Source organism: Pogoniulus pusillus, chromosome 1 (assembly GCF_015220805.1).
Source record: "Pogoniulus pusillus isolate bPogPus1 chromosome 1, bPogPus1.pri, whole genome shotgun sequence".
Taxonomy (NCBI): Eukaryota; Metazoa; Chordata; class Aves; order Piciformes; family Lybiidae; genus Pogoniulus; species Pogoniulus pusillus.
The window spans coordinates 37366119-37386668 of NC_087264.1; the positions used below are offsets into that span (position 1 = coordinate 37366119).

General features: G+C 37.0%; 1 protein-coding gene across 2 annotated transcripts in view; it reads left to right on the forward strand.

The window, feature by feature from the left end:
• Window positions 1–20550, forward strand: part of AKAP6 (A-kinase anchoring protein 6) — a 278384-nt gene that overhangs the window by 174710 nt on the left and 83124 nt on the right. For both annotated transcript variants that reach the window (XM_064148457.1, XM_064148466.1), the window contains exons 8-9: window positions 13400–13548; window positions 20198–20318. In XM_064148457.1, the coding sequence (XP_064004527.1) occupies window positions 13400–13548; window positions 20198–20318 (270 nt within the window). The remainder of the gene's footprint in view (window positions 1–13399; window positions 13549–20197; window positions 20319–20550) is intronic.

A 20550-nucleotide genomic window follows, 5' to 3' on the forward strand; every position in this document is an offset into this window, starting at 1 on the left:
TTAATCTGAGCCTACTCCAATAACACATTGGTGTTTCAGTTATAATGAAACCAAGATCCAAAAAAATCCCAAGCCCAAGCTACATTTTGTTGATTTGGACACACAATTATGAATGGATGTAGGATTTTGTGGCAGGACCCAAATTTTGTTCTTACATGTAGTGCAAAAGCATATCCAAGCATAATTCCCATGTGGCCTCTGTAGAAACAGAACACTGGAGAGTCAGTTTTCAACCATGCTCAGCAGAGACAATCTGGAGTACAAGAACTGCCTGTGGGTACTTTGTCAGGATCTCTCACTTATACCTATATGTTTTCCTGATAAAAATGTCCTTAGGCTTTAGGCCATCCTACTACAGTGGGTGCTGACCATGTATATAAAAGATTGTCTCTGCCTGTTAATAAAAGCTATAATATTCAACTGTAACACTCAAGATGCATTTTAATTAATGCTGTGATGAAACCAAAAAAGTCATCGCAGTATCAGTCAAACTGTCTTAAGGAATTTGTGAGGTTAGAATAAAACCTTTCACCAAACTGCATTTAAAATATTTGTTTTAAAAATTACCCTTGACTTATGAGTTATTAGTTTGTGGCCTCTCTTGGGTCTAGATTAATCAGTGTGTAATGATTTTCACTTCTAAGGAGCCTGTGTCCCACATCATGTTTTAAGGTCATTAATTGGTTTAGAACTCATACTTTTTCTATCTCTGGAAATACATTAACATCTCTCGTGATCTGAGTTCCCAGTATCCTCATGCACTCAACTCTCTGACAGTATAATTATTTTTATAGGTACTATATGGCCACAAAGTATTTTGGAAATGTGCATCTTTCAGTTGAAGTTTTCCCTCGTAGTAACTGAACTTCAGATTCCTCCACTCAATATGCATCTTGTTTTAGCTTCAGAAATGTCACATTTTTGTGGGTCATGTGTTAAAATGAAAAGATACAGCATATTATGCTGTAGTATGTTATTGTCATCTCTGTTATTCCTCCTAATATTGTTTGAAGGAAAAAGATTAAATTGCTCAATTACATATACAATTACACTTGTTACATGCATGTGTTGTCTTTAGACATCTATGTTTTGAGAGGGGTGAGTTTGCTGGTCTTGGTCTGCTTTGAACCTGTCTGCTTTTCCTTGCAAAATTAAAACATTTAAATACCTTGAATGAAAATGTCCAAACATGTCCTATTTGTTTGACTCCTGGTAGGACAGAATAGTGTAACAATAAATCCTGTATTAATTCGACAATTTTAACTGCACTCTAAATGAGAAGTGATACAGCACCAAACAGCAGTGTCTTGTGTAATGGTCAAGTCTTTGATGAAAAGCTGTTGAAATCATTGTATTTACAAGATTACTGAGTTTAGGTCTCTCTGGGCATTAGTTGGCTCAAAGGCACTTAGCCAATTAAGGCTATTGGAAAAAATGAAAGCAACCCAACCTGAAGCTTTCTGAAAGGAATCTTTAACTTCTCTTACTGTATAGGAACTGTAAGACAGCATTTTCAGTATCTTGGGTATACTTGGCTTGGTTTTATTTTGCCTAGGGTGGTTTTGTTAGGTCTGAGTGAGAGAGAAGTGTTTAATTTGTTGTTTATATCACAAAATTATGTAACATAGAAAGGATCTTGACCAAGCGATTTCACAGTATCATTTTTTTTAGGGAACAAGGAAGAAAAAGGCTGTGAAAATTGGGGTGGGTTTTTGTCAGTGATTATTTGAAAGGCACACTTACTAATTTCTTACTCTCACCTTTTGTCATATTTACCCCTCCTAAGCTCTTTGCTTTATGAGCAAGTGAAGACCATAGGTGTTATAGTCAAATCAGACGGTACAGGGCCCAGAGTCATGGCAAGTTTGTGAAGGAGGTCTTTGGAAAGAGTGAAATGAGAACTGTGTAGAATGAAGTCTGTTATATTGTGGCATTTTCAACAAAAATGGAGCATTAGACAGTTATGGGCTAGAATGTGTGGCATATTTTTTTAAAGGTTCTCATAAGACTCAATTGTGCCATCTTTACTCTGGCAGAATTCCCTTATCCACTCTGGAAGGCTTTCCTAAATACGCTATCTAAAGAACCTGAGTGCTGGATATAAGCTTTTATTTAAAAGTTATTTTTGGAGCTTTAACACACATAACATAGATGTGAATCAGAATCTACATTAAAGTGCTGAGATAAAAGGTTTCCAGTAAATTTTATCTTCGTAATGCAATAAAGTGTTATCACATTAGAATCCTTGTCAAAGTAAGATGTCTAGCATGCTTCTGAAAAGGAAGCTTTCATTAAAAAAAAAAAGAGAGAAGTTTTATTGTTAGTAAAGAGATACAATTTCTGTTATATTTTAAGACTATATCTGTGCAGTTACTTTGTCTTAGCCTTGAACAATCTCTTTACATGAGTGGATCATTCTTAATATTTTATATGTCTATATAAACTGATGTGGTTTTTTTTTAAATCTGGGTTAACTGCATGTTGTTGCATGTCTCTAGTGGCATACAGCATTTTTATTTCCAAGTAAATTTATATTAGTTACAGTCTCCAGCTGTTTTAGATATAGAATCATTTCCTGTTGGTAGAGTTTTCAGAACAATTCCCTTCTTTTTCTTCTCAGAAGAATGAGAAATTTAATTTAGCAAAGACATCCTATAATTGCCTTTGTATCTAGCAAGGTATCTAGCAATCTAAATATTTTATTTTATTTAAAACATCTGTCTACATAATATCATATGACTTATACACGCCTGTATCAGCCTTCTGAAAGACAGCTGCTGCCACTTTTATTTAATTTATAAGAGACCAACAAAATTGCTCCTTAAGATAAAGCCCGTCTGCCACTGAGTCATATATAAAAAAATTCTGCCAGATGAAAATTGCTTGCATTTACACTTCTTGTTAAACTAATCTAGGTTATTTCAAATTTGGAAGCTTTTTTCCCCCCTCCTTTTCCCTCTGCCCCCTCCTCCCTCCCCTCCACCTCCCCCAGTCACTATGGAAACATAGGACTTAGAGATATACATTTTTTAGAGGCTTGTTTTATTAAGACTGAAGGTACATTTTAAGATGAAATGCAAACTAGAGTTGCATCTTAATTGCTCACTTGTGGGATCTGTTTATCTCCTGCTACTTTCATTTTCACAAACATTGGTTGCAAATTATACTGGTCAGAATTTTCTTGCAGTTTTTCAGAGAGTAACCTATTGATAATGTCAATACAGGACCATTTTCTGTTTTGTGTTACTAACCTTTGTTTGCAGTGATTGTAAACCATTTCTTTGTATGAAGCAATTCACAATGAAAAGAAAAATACTTCGTAGATATTATCAATTTAGGCACAGCAGCTGTCCTAGAAAAATAGACAGAGGCATTCTACAGTATGTCTATATAAGACAAGTTTACCTTTTCCAGGGAAGTAATCAAAATATTCCTTTTTGGAGAACTAAGAGTATGAAAGGAAAATGTTTATGGTTCCCTACTGGCACACAGTTATGATTGACAGGAAAAACCAACATGTATGCCACATGAGACATCTTGTTCAGGAACTTTCAGGAGGGTAGTAAATTGGTGTTGGCACAAACACAAAAAAATAAAATGACTTGATTCAGCAGTTTTCAATTCTAAATCCCCAGGCTCCAAAGAAAGAAGTAAATATTCATCAAATGATCAAAATTTTTATTGATTTTTATTCTGCATTAGCAGCTCAAAGTCAAGATTCTTGACAGGGTGGATGTCGGTTTGAATGATTCTCTTTGAAATAAGGATGCAGGCACTGGGCTGAGTGCTACTGTGCATTCCTGAGCCATAGGAAAAGACTATTAGAACCCTAGGAAGCTAAATTTTTTAAAGACTAGTATAAAGGCATGCTTGTTTCTGTACTGTTTTGATAACTAAATTTGTTTTATTAGTATGTAAAGCAATTCTTGTTTTTCCTGCTTTACTCATTTCCATTATCATCTAAGGACAACTTTTCTGCAGCACTTCAAAGGGGACTGGTACTTCACGTGCTACACTAACCAAGTTAATATCAGTGCTTTCCCCAACTAAGTGTATTTTAGAGGGAAGTGCTAGTCTTGCAGACCAAAGGAAGCAAAGATAGTATCTGCACATTATACATCTTTAATTTTGCAGCTTCTGCCAGGGAGTAAATAAAGATCATGGGGGAGGGGATAGAGGAAGGAGGATGGAAATCCAGGGGAAGAGAATGTGAGCATGAATGCAGCACCGAAACACAAATGTGATGACTGTGATTACCGAGCTGTGAGATTTAATGAGAAAGACTGTATTAGAGTGAAGTAGAAAATCATAACCATCACCTCTAGTCTATAGCAGTATAATTGGATCTCAGCCCCCAGCAAAAAGTAAATAAATAAGTTAGTGGCATTTTTAACAAACTTAAATATATTGAGAATAAAAGGGGAAATTATGCCATTACTATACTGTTGCAGTAGACTTGGGTTTGTTTTTTTTTAAGTATCTCAGCTTGCATTGAAATGAGATTCGTTGCTGTAAAATGGAAGAAGAGACTGATAAGTGTGTGCTTGCGGGGAGGGGTGTTAAATAAAAAGCCTAGTGAGGCAGAAATAGTGTAACTATCAAAGTGTTAACAAACTTCCCAAATGTCCTAGGTGCTTACAATTCAGCAAACATTTTTAACAGCACAGCTCTAAAATTAAATTTTACAAACATTATGGGTAATACTTTAATAGTATGCAAATTGCAATGAAGTCAGCAGCGGCAAAGCTGACCTCTCAGCAATACAAATATTTTATGCTTTAAACAGTTATCTTTTTACAATTCCCTCTACCTCAGTAGGTGTCAGGTGCTTCAAGAGGCTCCTCATCTGAGGATCATAAGTAAACTCGAAGGAGCAGCAGTCTGTGCCTGCTTTTTTCTACATAGCAATGCAGTTGTGCAGTTCAAGTTGTTTTTCTGTGGCTGCAGTAATTACTAGTATTTTTTTGCTAATAATATTTAACCAAAGTAGTGGTTTTTTTTTAAATCTGATTTTCCTCAAAACCCAGATATATGTATCTCACATATGTATGAATAGGAAAAAAATCAGCTAGAGAGAAAAACACTTAGCCTGCATTTCCCTAGTATTAAATAAATGAAGTAAGATGTGTAGGTTTTATCCTCTTTGATAGTCTGCCTATTCTTGCTTAATTTTGCAGTGGAGACAGAGCCTTGTGTTCATATATGCACAATTTTATATCATTAATGCTTCAATATCTAAAAAGTTGTTGAAACAATTAAAAAAAAAGATTTATCTTTGTAAAAAGAGAAAAAGTGATTTTAATTTAAAAAGCAAACAAAACACCCAAACCCAAACCACTTGTGTTGCATATTTTCATCTCTATGGGTAGCATAACATCAAATAGACTGTCTAGGCATGGAAAAATCTCCTTCCGTTTCTGAAGTCAAATAAGCTTTCAGTGAGAGTCTTTGAGGTACACTCAGTGTAGGAGTTTGGACTGACACTGTTGAAGGATTGACACTCTTGAGCCTTTCAAAATATCTGACCCAAAATATTGAATCAAAGGGAAAGTAGCTCAAAAATTCTGCAGTTTTGTGACTTGGAATGTGTAGAAAATTGTGGGACTACTCGTTAAATTTACATGTATTTGTAATTATGAAATGAATAAATATGAAGCATTCCTCAAGCATAAAGAAGCTTAAAATGGAGCTACTCAGGGGTAAAAAAAATCAAACTGTTTATGCACTATTCAAAGTAATTACTTTGTAACATGCTTACAAATGTAGTAGTATTACACAAAAAGCATTTCATGTTTTTAGTTGGGTTTTTTTAGAAATATGGCATCATCTCACTAATCATTACTGTATTTTATATAGATTCCTTTCACCATAAACATAATCGTACAAAAAGCTCTGTAAATTAAATGATACAAAATATAAAGCAGGAACATCACTATGGTACGGTAAAATAGACTAAAAGTCACTATACCAAAGTAACATCATATTCATACACTGCAAGTTTAAAGAAGTGAATAATTACCTTGTATTCATTTCCAAGTGAGATTTTTCAATGAAATAAATTCAGATAAGCTGGAAACTACTTTCTGCAAGTCATCAGGTTCACTTCGCTGTGAGTTTGTACACATCCTAATGGCAAAAGAAATCTCAAAAATATGCCCAAGGTAGATCTCTGAGCAGAATTTCCAAGGAAAGGGTCATAACGTTTTTCTGTTAGCTCAGTCATGCCTTGCTGGGATGCATTGGGTAGTTTATGCTAGGGAGGTGCAGGTTTTGCAAGACCTACTTACCCTCATTTTTAAGCGGAAACATCCACATTGATCTGCAGTGGGGGTGGTCGGAGGAACGTGCACTATCACTCTGGAGTTTCTCCTGCACACGTGTGCTGTCCTGAGTATTGGTACCTGAAGGGCATGGCCTTTTGGAATGCCCAGACTTGCAGATCAAGTTAGGTGCACTGCTTGTCTGTATTTTCTGGTACCCAGGCCTTTTAGAGGAGCATGACTCTTAGAAGCATCAGTGCTTTCAATGATAGGCAGACTCTTTAACAATCCTTTTTAAGCCACTTCATTGCTCTAGAAGTGCAAACAGAGGGAATGGTAGGAACAATCAGAACTGTGCAAATAGTGGAGGTTTTAATTAAGTAAGGTTGAGTTTACAATTTTAGCACATTGAGGAAAGACTTTTCAGTGTCTGACAAGTCTTTCCTCTTCTTGACTACTTGTGGAACCTGAGGCTGACCCAAAATGTGTTTGATCTTATGCTTAAGTACAGCATGTCTATCTTCTGACTTCCTGTAACAAACTGTTTGCTGAATAGGAGAGAAACAAAGACAAAAGGTTGCATTGATGAATTGGTATTTTAGTAGCACAAATTCTCATAGGTTTCTCGGAAGGGGGCTGTTGGGGCTTATGGTCCTTGTGGCACGTGAAGAGGTGTCACTGAAGGAGCTGGCGGGCAAGGGGCAGTTTTGATGAAATGAAATCTAACTGTTATGTTGATGGGTTTGGCCAGATCTGCATCCTTGTTAATTTCTGTGTCCTGCCTGGTTTTAGTAAGCACTGTCATCCCAGCCCTTTCTGTTGTCAGAGCAAGCCTGTTCCCCACCTGACCCTCAGTTATTACAAACCCTTCTTTTGTGTCCTGCCTGTCACTTACTTTCTGCAGGCTGGCGATGTAGATCTGCAAGGCAACAAAAGTAGCAAAAGATACTGGCCATTGTCCAATTTCCATTCTTACAAGGACTTTGTTTTCACCTTGCAGTTTTTGGATACTGTTGTCAGAAACTATTCAGTCTTGGAGGTCTCTGGAAAGGTTAATCCTTTCGTACTTTTTCTTCAATGCTTTGTGGTATTTGTGATATAGAGAATTTCTCCTGGTACATAGTTGAGATTTGTTTGATGCACGGGGCATGCCATGCTCCTGTGTTGTATTTAGCGTTACACTCAACAGAACCACAGGCAGAGGGGCACTCAGGAATTAGACACCAGAGGTCCAGATTTTAAATTAACAGCATGATCAGGACACTGCCATGGACTTGGTCAGACAATGCTGTTGAGCCTACACTACTGATTGCATTTGCACTCCACAGTCCTGAAGTCACAGGTCATGTTCCTAATCTTTGTAACAAAACAGCAAAAATCCCAATGTATTTCTGAAAGCCAGGGGAAAGGTATTGCCGTTATTTGCTGTCTTTTTCTTTCTCTTTCTTTACCCCACCCTACCCTCCTTGTTATTTCTGATGGCTCTGGGAACTGCCTGAACTTCTGCTTGCTATTACACAGACCTACTTCATCTAAACTTTCATTTTCTGGCTTCTGGGGGCAGGCTTAAAAGTCAACGTGCTGTTACTTAAACTCTACAATGAGTTTAAATACCTTGATAAGTAAGAATGTTGACTTATAATTTTTCCTCATTCAATGTGGAAGCTGCACGTTGTTGTGATGATTTTAGTACACTGATAAAAAAAAAAAAGACTTATTACCAATATAAAAACATTTCTGAGATCTATAATGATAAAAATACTTTGCTAAGGTTTTAAGTGGTAACAAGCATGCCCTGATTAGCAGAATTAATTTCCTGCATGATCAAAACACAGCATGTCCTTTGTAATAGGACTCTAGATGTTCAGCTCTCAGTAAACACATTTTATGATATAGGATTATTTTTTAATCTGATTCAGTCCTGAAGAGAGTGTGCAAGGTGAAGGGTGGAAAAGGAGGGAAGGCTGACAGACTTTGAAGGAGTGAACTGCAGCAAGGTCCCTGTATTAGGCAAGGGGAAAGGGGAAAAGGAGAAAAGAGAAAAAGCAAACAGCAAAAGATAAGAGATACCATCCTGCTTCAACAACAGAAAACAATGCCTACAACTGAGGTTTGAAGCAGTGTTTCTGAGTCACTTGAAGATTTAGAAGCTTAACTCACCAAGTCTGGGACTCGATGATCTTAAAGATCTTTTCTGGCCTAAATGATTCTGTGGTTCTTCTTTACAATGCATTTGAAGTGCAAGGCTGACTGCTTGGAAGTACTGCTTCTACCCTAAGTGCTTTCGGCAGCAGAAGACCTAATGACTGACTATGGGCACAGAGTACTGGATGGTCAAGTATGTCTGTATAGAGTCTTTGGTAAACTCCTACCTTCTGAAGAACTCTTTCTGTAATATGAATCTCCATGGAAGATATTTTGAGTCATATACTCCTCAATATAAATTTATTCAGTAGCTGCGTCTGTGACAGAGCCTGGGTAGGCTTCATGTCCTGTAGTAAAGGCTTCTCCAGAGCTTTATAATGTGTAGAAATGTAATGTTATCATTGATTTTTTTTAAAATGCTTGAGGGCACAGATATGACCACACAAATGCTACTATGATCAACTTAATTTTGGTTCTAAATTACTTCCAGGTTTATCTCTCAAGAAATTTGCCAATTACAGAGATATAAAGACTGACAAGCTGGGATGTGCAGCCTTATAGAATGGTGCAACTGAAGGTGCACTTCTGTAAAATAAACATACTTCAGCCTTCTAAGACTATGTGCTGTATGATATCTTCTGACCACCTCCTTGTTTGACAGACACTGGAATCCTTATGCTTATCCTTGCTGGATAAGGAGTTGGCTGGAAGGCCACACTCAGATAGTTGTGTTCAACAGCTCAGTGTCTGAATGGACACCTGTGACGTGGCCTCACTCAGGGGTCGGTAATGGGACCAGTGCTGGGAAGACCTTATGGGAGCGTTCCAGTACCTATAAAGGCCTACATGAAATCTGGGAAGGGACTTTTTACAAGGGCTTGTAGTGATAGGATGAAGAGCAATGGATTGACGCATGAAAGGGGCAGATTTAGACTGGATATTAGGAAAAAAGCTTTTGTAGTGAGGGTGGTGAGACACTGGAAGAGGTTACTGAGGGAGGTTGTGGGTGCTGCCTTCCCAGAGATGTTGAAGGCCAAGTTGGATGAGGCCTTGAGCAACCTGGGTTAGTGGAAAGTGTCCCTGCCCCTGGCAGGAGAGTTGGAATAAGATGATCTTCAAGGACTCTTCCAATCTAAGCCATCCTATGAATATGAATTTGTTTTTTAATTTAAGAGGCATTGTTTTTATCCAGCATATGTTCAACTAATGGAAGAGGAACTGAAATATGTCTGTATTTCATATGTAATTCTAAAGTACAGCTTAGTGTAACAGTGGTATAGCTTTTTTTTTTAGGACTAATTTCCTAATTCCATTGCAACTAAATATATTATAATTTGTATATTTAAAACAGAATAGTCTGCTTTCAGTAACACAGTCCATAACAAAAGGCTTGTGCTCCCTAGGAAACAGTCTCTGAAAATACTTTAAACACCAATTCATTGACATTTATTCTAGTACATTCCAATAAAAGAAAAATGTTTGCAGCAGAACAGCACTATCACTGAGTTCTCATTTCCAGTTTTTATTGGTGTAAATTTTGAGTCTCTCATTTGACACTCTTTATACAATGTAACCTTTCAATCTCCTTCCACCCACGGTAACAGCCATCATCCTTTGTCTTTCTCCACTTCAGAATAAGGTCATTCTAACACGTAGGTCTAACAAGAAATACAATGTATTTTCATTGATTTGTATTGTTACTGATTACCAGTTCATATTACATAGTGATCTGTATAGTAAAGGACATTCTGTGTTATCATGCAAAACCTGTCTTAAGGAACAGATTCTGTTTCCCAGGTTCCTTCAGTTTATTTATATGGTCTTGCGTTTTAGAAAATGAGCTTTTTGACAATAACCTTGATAATATTTACCATTATTAATCAATCACTACAACTGAATATTTGGCAGTAGTATAGCATGTTTTAACTGGCTTTACCCAAAGGCTACTGTTTTTTCAGAGTCTTGTTCAGAGATTGGATCTTCCAGTCTCAGGAAAATTAAAGCATTTTGTGATTTGATTATTAGAAATAGTTCATTTTAATTTACAACAGAATATTGTGATCTCATTACAATCTGATAGGACAGTAACTGTCAGAGAATCTATACAAGTGTGTAACTAGATCATCATTGGCTTCCTTATTGTGGTTTTATTGCAAAACTGGACACTTAGAAGAGGACCATGGAGTGGAAAACAAATACTGAGTATCATTCCTTGGCATTTTTCTCCACCTTCAGATTTTCACTGATTCTGGCCTGTTACATCCTCTAAAAACAAGGAAGAAATTGAATTCCACTTTTAAGATGTAAAAAGTGAAAGAATGGTTCCCCCACCCCCAATTTCTATTTCTATATTTGGGATGACATACATATCAGTAGAATTTCTTAGATATCTGTTCTTACAGTTGTGTTAGTTAATAGGAAAGCATATGTGGGCAGTCCGAAAACGCACACTCAAAATAAGCTAGAAGGTAAAGCAAGTAGCTTTTCTGCATTTGATTTCAATTAATAAAGTCATCCCTTTATTCTGTCAAAATACTGCAGAACTAGTCCTTCATTATCACTAAATCTCTTAAGCTGAAAATAAACTGCAATATCGGTGCTGTGTACTATTTTCTAGATTGTACCCTGTGCCTGCTAGTTTAGGTAGTTTTTTTGAGACATAACTGATCAATGCCTACTTGAGGTCTTCAAAGCCTCTTTGGATTTGCAGTTGATAGCAGTGGAGCAGGGATAAAAAAGTGCTCAACTACAAGAGTGAGATAAATGAATTCACATAGAAAAGAAATCAGAGAGATCCATCTGAAACTCGGCACTGCCCAGGTTTGAGTTGCTGTAAGTATTCACAATCACTGAAGACAGAAATTGGATTTTTTAAAGAAAGATACAATTGATTTATAGAGAGATCATATTTCTCAGGTACAAGAACTGGGACACAATTGCTTGCAGTCAGGATTGGTGGTGTGTGATGTTGATGAAGTTCATAATCCTCAGGACAAGAAGACCTTATAGCTGTGAGGAAGAAATAGTGGGTGCTTGTTCATCCCTCTCCATATATTTACTTGCCCTTTCCATGTTGTTTTTCCTTTCCTCCAGTATTCTATTTTATCCTCCTTTTTCTTCTCTCATTTTTCAAATACATTAAGGATTTGCCTAGTTACAAATATTTTTGCAAGTGAACAGAAAAGGAAAAAATCTGTGAAAATATTCTTGCTTTATTTTTCCTATTTCTTATTTTAAGATGTGGGAACATTATGGGGAGGGGAATTAGAAAATGCCAAAAAAAAAAACCCCACCAAAAAATTAGGTGTATCTCAAGTATTGGGATAGTTGTATATTTGAGACACAGCATATGGAATCAGAGAGTCGTGAAAGTTGGGAAAAACCTCTAAAATCATCAAGTCCAGCTGTGAACCCAACACCACCATGCCCACTAAGCCATGTCCCATTTATGCACACACTAAAAGAAGTGCATGGTTTACTTGGCATTTTTCTTGCCTGTCTGCTTAGAACATTGCTAAGGTTTGGTGGTGGTGCTTTGGTTTGGGCTTTTTTTTGATTGGTTTTGGTTTTAGTTGGTTGGGTTTTTTTTAGTTTCTTAAATGCATATTAGGGTTTGCTGCCAAACTTAACAAATCTCACTGTGATAAGCAACTGAGAGTGAAAGTTGTAAATGTTTGAAAGAGAGTTTTAAAAGGAAATGGAATTTAAAAATCAGATGCATCATTACTTAGCAAAAACTGCAGCAAGGCATAGGCAAATATAACTGTTATTAGCAGAAGCTCATAAAGGTGTTCCAGCCTCCCCTCAGACTCAACAGCCCTGCTGGTGTTCTTCAGTGGCTGTTTCCCTTCACTTGCCAGTTTTTGGTTGGGTTTTTTTTCCAGATTTTGCAGATACCCCTTCTGCTCTCTAGCTCTTCCACTGCTTCCTCTTTACAGCTGCTGTGTTGCTCTGTAGATTGGTAACTGTCATGCTGCCAGCAGCCAACCTTCAGTTCCTCGCAGTCCGCAGTAGAAAGTACAAGAGTTCTAATACAAAATTTCCTCCACGCTTGTTGCATTTACTAATCATAGCACTAAATAGTTAAGCAGGCATTCCCCTCTTAATGGAAAAAGAAGAGGATGTAGTTACCCAGAAGTAGCAGTTTGTGAAGCAGTATCAGAATTTATAATGTGTTTTTCTTTCGGTGAAGCATATTAAAAGAAAACAATAGCATACTGGTCCCAAAGTGCTTTTGAACTTACTCGACCCTCTGTTCTTTGTCCTGTTCCTAAGGGCAAGTGTGGCAAACAGCAGATTTCATCCTTCTATCATCTGTTTCTCTGAGCCTCAGAATCAAACTGATCGTCACAGCTGCAATAAATAAAGTGTCTATTCAATAAGATATGGTGCCAAATATTATTCAACATTCTTCTGATTGTGCACAGAGCCTGATGGAAAACAGCACAACTCATTTGTTGCCTTTTTTCCTTGCAATTAAAATGGAGTAATTGGTAGCCAGCAGATACGGGAAAGCAGAGTGTGAACAATGCCAATTCGCTTGCTTTAGTTTACATCACTATTTAAATAAAAAAAGACCTATAGTAATATGGCTTCTGTTAATTCTGAAGCAATGTGGTAACATTATCAGTCTTGAAGCCTCCAAGAAATGTCATTTTGTGTGTCTACCTGTTCTATGTGTGATTTCTAATAGCTTTTTCAATTGTGCCAGGTATTTAAATGCAGCATTTGATTTGATACAGATCTCATGGAGGATATAGCACATTCTCTGAGAGACCTAAGTCGTTCAGTTCTAACATTTGGAAATACACTTTTCTCTGACTTAATGGTTCAGCCTTCTTAACTACCATATCAGGAGAAAAATGAAGGTGTGAATCATTTGACTAAAATTGTTGCAGTCCAAAAGTATTTGTTTTAAATGAATTCTTTCTGACTTCTTTTTTTTTTTTTTAAGTTCTGTTGTGTTTTATTTTCTCTTTGTTTTCTTTTTCTAGGCTGAAGTTCAGCTATGCTATCTGGAAGCACAAAGAGATGCTGTTGAACAGATGTCCTTAAAGCTGTACAGCGAGCAGTACAACACTAGTAGCAAGCGAAAGGAAGAGTTTGCTGATATGTCAAAAGTTCACACAGTGGGAAGTAATGGGTAGGGAACTATTCTTTTTGTTGTTTTATTCTCACTGATCTGTGGGATTTTTTACATGATATACTTTCTCTTACTTCTAGTTAACCAGGATTTTTCTTCGTAGGCCAAGAGGCAGAGGAAAACTCTTGATATGTTTTGGGTTTTTTCAATACATGGATGCAATAAAGAATGGACTCTGGAAAATTTATGCAAATCGTGGTTTGCTCATAGGACTACCAAACATTATCTACCAGCAGTCCATTGTTTTTACTTTTAGAAGTGCAATGTGTCATTTTGCTTCAGGCCTTTCATCTCCAATGGCTTTGTATCTTTTGATATTTTGGTGTCTTCCAAGGAAGCATCTTTAGAATCTATTAGTACCTCTGAAAGGTAATTCTCTATTGTGGTTATTCTGTAGTAACTAAGAAATACTAACATGAAGCCATTCACTTATACTTCTCCATTTCAAATATGCCAGTTTTCTACTTCAGGAAAGCTTTTAAATTTTGACTCTTTTACCTTGATTTAGAATCATAGAATCAGTCAGAGTTGGAAGGGACCACGAGGGTCATCTACTTCCAACCCTCCGGCCATGGGTAGGGTCACCTCACACTAGATCAGGTTGCTCAGAGCCTCATCCAGCCTGGCCTTAAACACCTCCAGGGACTGGACTTTGACCGCCTTCCTGGGCAATCCATTCCAGGGTCTCACCACTCTCATGGTGAAGAACTTCTTGCTAACATCCAGTCTGAATCTACCCCTTTCTAGTTTTGTTCCATTCCCCTAGTCCTGTCACTGCCTGACATCCTAAAAAGTCTCTACCCAGCTTTCTATAGGCCCCCTTAAGATACTGAAAGGCCAGTATCTTTGATTTGATCTTCTTGGTCTGTTTTTTAATAAATGTAAATACACATAGCCTTACAGATACATGTATTATATATCTTACATATATTGCATGTATTTGTATTTCTATATATGTGTGTGTGTATATACATGTATATAAATGTGTATATAAAGGTGCTCTCTCTTAGTAATTTGGGCAAAGAATAATCAGAATTAACAGACTAATCAGTGAAAACTTTCTGCCTCTCCCTTTTTCACAACCAAAAAAAACCTTGTAGTTTTGCTTTAAGACTTTTTCTTAAAGGTCTTCTGAAAACCAGCTGCTAGCTCAGTTAAATGACCATAAGAACATCCGTCTTTGTTCACAGTACTGTGGGGCAAAATCAGCTCAAAAGAGTCAAGCTCTGCTCATTGTTTGAGTACACTGATAGAAGGCTTCTTGTAACCAGTAAACACAATAGGTTTTTGCCTGCAGTTTTCCTATGCAAGGAAAGCTATTGACCAAGGTGTTCATGAGCTCTTTTTATCCAGAACTTCCTTTTCCAGTTGTTAACTCAATGTTGAGATCTTGGAAAAACAGTTTCATTAAATTACCAACTGTAAAGATAAATGAGCCTTGTAAACATCCCCTCTTATTACACAGAAAGATGACTGTTTTAGAAAAGTTGATGTGAGCTAATTATGTAGGATTACTGAGATCTTGATTACACATGCAGAAATCTGTCAGATTCTGAAACATGCCAGTGCAACTAGTGCCAACCATAAAAACAATTTGTTCAGAATTGGTGTGTATATGTATATAAATGTGCAGTGGGGGCTATATGTTCAAAACCAGCTTCTAATTTTGCAGCCACAGTTGAATGTGAGCAAGACATAAGGTCGGACTTAAGACAGTAAGACACCAACAGACATTTGAATTTGTTGAGAGGAGAGGATATAAAGCTATAAGCATAATGGAAAATCTAGTTTGTAACTCTGTGCACCATAGATGTAAAGCAAATAATCCCTTAATTTGCGTTGGTTTGCACCTGTAATTAATGCTTATCACTTGGAGTGGTAATCTGCTAATACTCCCTGGTTTTTCTGTGCTGTGGCCACCTTTTTGGGCTCCTATGACCATTCCAGTTCTTAAGAGCCTCAACAGTGACTTAAGAGACTTAGGTACCTAAGGGACACAAATGCAAAACCATATATTGAGCCATTATAGAAACTAGGGTGGGCTGGGTTCAGATGGGAAACTTGCAGTTGAATCAGTCTGAGGTATACTATAGAACACAATGGAAATGCTGTTCAGCTGTTTAAAAGTGCAGTTGATACAACATTTTCCTACTGCATATCAAGTTATGGAGAAAAAATTGTGGACAGAAGTTCCACAATAGGATGATCTAGATAGAGAATGAGGTTCTTATAGAGAAGGGACCATTTACATAATTGGGAAAAGTAGGATATATATCCATTAACTGTTGTGGACGAAAGAAGAGTGTCTACAGGGAGAACAAGAGTTACAGATGGAGGATTTTTTATATAGTTAGGGGAAAGATTTGAGAGGTGACTTTGTGTGGGAAATAGCTAAATTCAGATAGGTAAGGTAGTATCTGCAGAATAGGGTGATGCTAGTTGTTATATAAAGAACAGGAGATTTCCCAAAGAACAGTGTTTCTCAATTTTTTGTTACAACAGCTATAGGGAAGGTTTACATTTATCCACATGGAAATGTCTAAAGTGACAACAAGTGAGAAGAGAACAGATATCCACTGCCAGAGACCCCCAGCTAGCTGTGCAGAAGGAGGTAATCAAGAGCAACCGAGAGCAGCTGCAAAATGTTACAGCAAATCTAGCTGGAAATACTGCATCCCCTCAAAACTGGGGAGGAGTTCATAGGGGTACTGTGGGGAAGTGATTGTTCCCTGTGCTCAGCATAGGAGCTGAGCCACACCTTGAGTGCTGCCACACCTTGAGTACTGTATTCAAGGCCTAGAGAGTAAGTCTGATGAAGAGCAGCTGAGGGAACTGGGACTGTTTAGTTGGAGGAAAAGGAAACTGATGGGAGACATTATCACACTCTACAACTACCTGAAAGAACAATATAGAGAGGTACCTGGTCTCTTCACGCAGGTAATTAGTGATAGAATGTGAGGGAATGTCCTCAAGTTGCACCAGGGGTGGTTTAGGTTAGACAGTAGGAGAAAAAATTTCAATGAAAGTCAGGCATTGGAACAGGCTGCCCATGGATGTGATTGAGTCACCATCCTTGGATGTGTCTAAAGATCATTTCTGTGAGTCTTAGCAATATGGTCTAGTGGGGACCTTGGTAGAGTAGGGTTAATGTTTGACCTGATGATCTCAAGGGTCTTTTCCAGCCTGAATGATTCTATAGTTCTGTGATTCTGTGAGATACGGATGCAATATTTAACGCCAAATCCTGGGATCCTCTCATCATCTAGTACTGGGCCTTCATGGATGAGGCTTTAAGAAAAATGCATTCGAAGGGGCTTCAAATATGCACTGAATATAAGTTGATGTTAAAGCTGTTAAGATCAGAACTCTCATTTCTCCTGTATCCTCCAAATAAAAAGATGTAAGAGGAGTTCTATAAATGGTGACCCAGAAATTTGACACAACTTTTTATCTGGGTGAATTTTTTTGGTAGGCATACCAGCATGTTTACAGTACTTCTAAATATCATTTAAGTTATGCCAGCAAAGACATAATACCACCTGGAAAGTCCTGTTAAACACAGGAAAGAAAGGGTGATGGAAATACTTTCACATTCCTTTTTATTTATTAATGCCGCAGACGAACTGGTTTCCTCATGAGAAAGGTGCTCATGAATTTTCATTCAAAATAATAAATTGATGTCCACATTTTAAGAAATATGTTTAGGGTTCAAGGGATTAGACATGCAACTTTGCATATCTGATATTCTGTTTGCCAAGATAAGATATACTTCTTAATGTCATTTTAGTTATTGTGTAGCTAATATTTTCAGCTTATTAACCAGCAGACCTATATTAAGGAAGCTGTAGTTACCTACCCTTTAACTGATATTATTATATATGTTGGCCATTTTTTTTATATGGAGGAATAGTTTTTTCAGTAAATAGGCCAGCTTCTTTTCTTATTTTTTTAGTGGTTGGCCAATTTGGATAATCAACTAAAATGGGATCTTTTCTATGGTTCTTGCACCTGTAACACACATCAGTATTTCAGAAGTTACTCTTTCCCCAGTTCTGCCTGTGGCAATACGAAGAAACAATCTGCTAAGCCCAGGGAAAAAAAAAAAGACTCTGAATAGAAAAGAAATATTCAGTATGACACAGAAATACTGACAGGTACATTTTAATCCAAACCTGCCACTGATCCTACAGCTAGTGGATTTTCTGAATATCTTTTTAGCAGCTTAGTAACTTACATCCTCTTTGAACTAATAATTTAATAGTAACCAGTAGATCCATCCATTTAGATGTGAGGCAGTCATTTTAAAAACAAAGCTTTTTTTTTCTTTTAATATAAGAGTTATTTTAGAACTACTAAAAATATTACAATCAATTTTATATATTTTGAATTGTGACGAGACTTTGTAGGCTGACTTCAGGTTCAGGAAGATAATTGCTATAGACAATTTGCTCAAAATGCTTCCAAATTACTTTATTTTACATCAGAAAACTGAAGAAGAGAGTAGGCATAGTATGTAAACTATTAGAGGAGGAAAAATATCCCCTTTACTTCTTGCAGCCCTTCCTGGGATTTTCCCAGTGAATCCTCTTTCTCTCAGTCTTCATTTTAGACTTAGTTTCTGTTTAGCTAGAAATCATTCACCTTTTTCGTAGTGTTAACTGGGTTTTATATTATAATACTAAGTGAAAAGTGCTTTTGTGTGTCTTTAAAGGATGGGTTCGTGCTGTTAAACCAGTACATAGACCAATCTTTAAACAAGATATGGTTCTACAGATGAAAAGCAAGTGTTTGGATCCAGCACATCTTTCACCTACTATAGTAAAATCCAGGTCTGCTTCCTGCTGCAGTTTCCAAAGGCATCCCTTCCCACTCTGGCAGCAGCAGGTCATGAATGTTGAGTCTAGCTTTTGTTTCCTGTCATCTTTGTAATTTGGATTTTTTACTGGCACAAATCATCCACTCTGTACCAATTTTTATAAGATGAAATCTAGCCTCCTATCATAAAACACACATTTTAATAACTGCCTGTCACTTGTGTGACTTTGGATAATATTTGGGTAAGACAGAAGGGATAAAAAAGGAGCAGTAGATACTGAAGATAAAGAATGGTTATACTGCTTTCTGATGAAGGGATAAAGAATCAGTATCACTGCAAATACACCATTCAAAATGGAGTTTAGTTTTATTTCAGTTTCAAAATGATATCTGAGTCAAATAACTCCTAAAATAGGAGAAAAGCCCTGAGCTCCAAATGAAGCTATTCTATTTCAACAATAGTAACTTGCCCTTTTGTGCTTACTCTTCTTCATAATAGCATCATTGCTTACCTTCTTAGGGCAGCAGGCAATTTTAAGTAACTGCACTTCATAAATTATTGAGCAAAAGTATACTAAGTACAGTGGATTAAACTAGAGACTTGCTTCAGAAGCAGGAATCAACACTTGTACATTATACAAGCCTTCTTTTGTTGTCACCTCAATGAAAATAACACCACAGAAGGCAAATGCTTTCTTCTCTCTTGCTTGCTTGCCGAAAGACAGTTCTACTTGTCACAACTTTATCTTTAAGCTTTCAAAATTACCATGCATTTGGTAATCTGGTTAATAACGACTGAAACTGCAGTGGTATTAATAACTTTGAAAACATGGTTACTTTATTGTTTCTCCATTTAAAAAATGCTGATTATTTTAATGGGGTTGCTAAAAAAGTTGTTACTAGTTGGAGAAATTAGCTTTAGCGGAGCATGCACTATTGTTTGATCAATATGTGTGGGGGGGTGATAGTACTGATAAGGCTTTTGTTAGTCCCAGCTTTGCAACTTTGAAGATCCCTTTTCAAGGGGTATCTTTCTGACGAATATGCAGTTTTCCAGCATGTACCTTCTGTCTTGTATCACAGTGTTTTAGAAGAATCTATGCTTTACTTATTCACCAGGCTTTCAATAGAGAATCACATTAATCCTTTTAAGCTCCTTATTCTAATGATTTATTTTGTTGAAAACCGTAGTGATCCTCCTTTGAATTTTAATGATTGCTGGCTATTCAAGGATTCATTGTTTTGACTTCCTGTCCTTACCTTTGTTTCTTACATGTCTGTAGGGAACACCTGTCTAATACTGTATCTGGCCTTAGTTCTCACTGGCTTACCATATTCACTCAAGCCTATCTTAAGACGTTAAGTTGAAATGCTAGCTACTCATCCATGAAAATAAATGTAGGATATTTACAGAGATAGGCAGATAGACAGCAGAGGGATAACTGAATGGATTGAGTCATTTTCCAATTAAAACGATATTTCTCTATAAATTACATCAAGATGATCATTGCAAAGTTTGCTCAATATCAAGTCATCGCTTTAAGAAAACCCATTAAATAAAAACACCTATGAGGGATCTCTAATTCAAATTTTTTGAAGCAAATGCAGTGTGCCAATAGTTGTCAGGATTTGGCATCAGCTGCTGAATTTAGGTCGTGGCACTGGCTTAAATTGGATTTCAGTTTTCATTTTCATCCACTCTGTATAAATACAGAATGTCTCTTTAGAAATATAACTAGGAACATCATGAGTTTTCAAGAATATATTATTCTAATACAAGATTTTAACAACTACACAGTATTTATGCATAATACATTTTGTTCCTTATCTACAGCCTTTTGGACTTTGATTCAGAATACCAGGAGCTCTGGGATTGGCTGATTGACATGGAATCCATTGTGATGGACAGCCATGACCTGATGATGTCAGAGGAGCAGCAGCAGCATCTTTACAAGGTTAGTGCTACCGTTACTGCCTTTACCTAGCTATAGAAGATCTGATTAGCTTGACAAGCCTTTCTCTCACAGGATATCGCTGCGTTCATTGTATGTATCATGGTGTCTATTAGAATTCCCTTCCCTGTCCCCAACCTCATTTCCATCCCCTGTGCGCTGACAGGCTGCACCGACATCATAATTGCAAGAAAGTTCCCTTTATCACATTCTATTTGGTGTAATTCTATAGAAG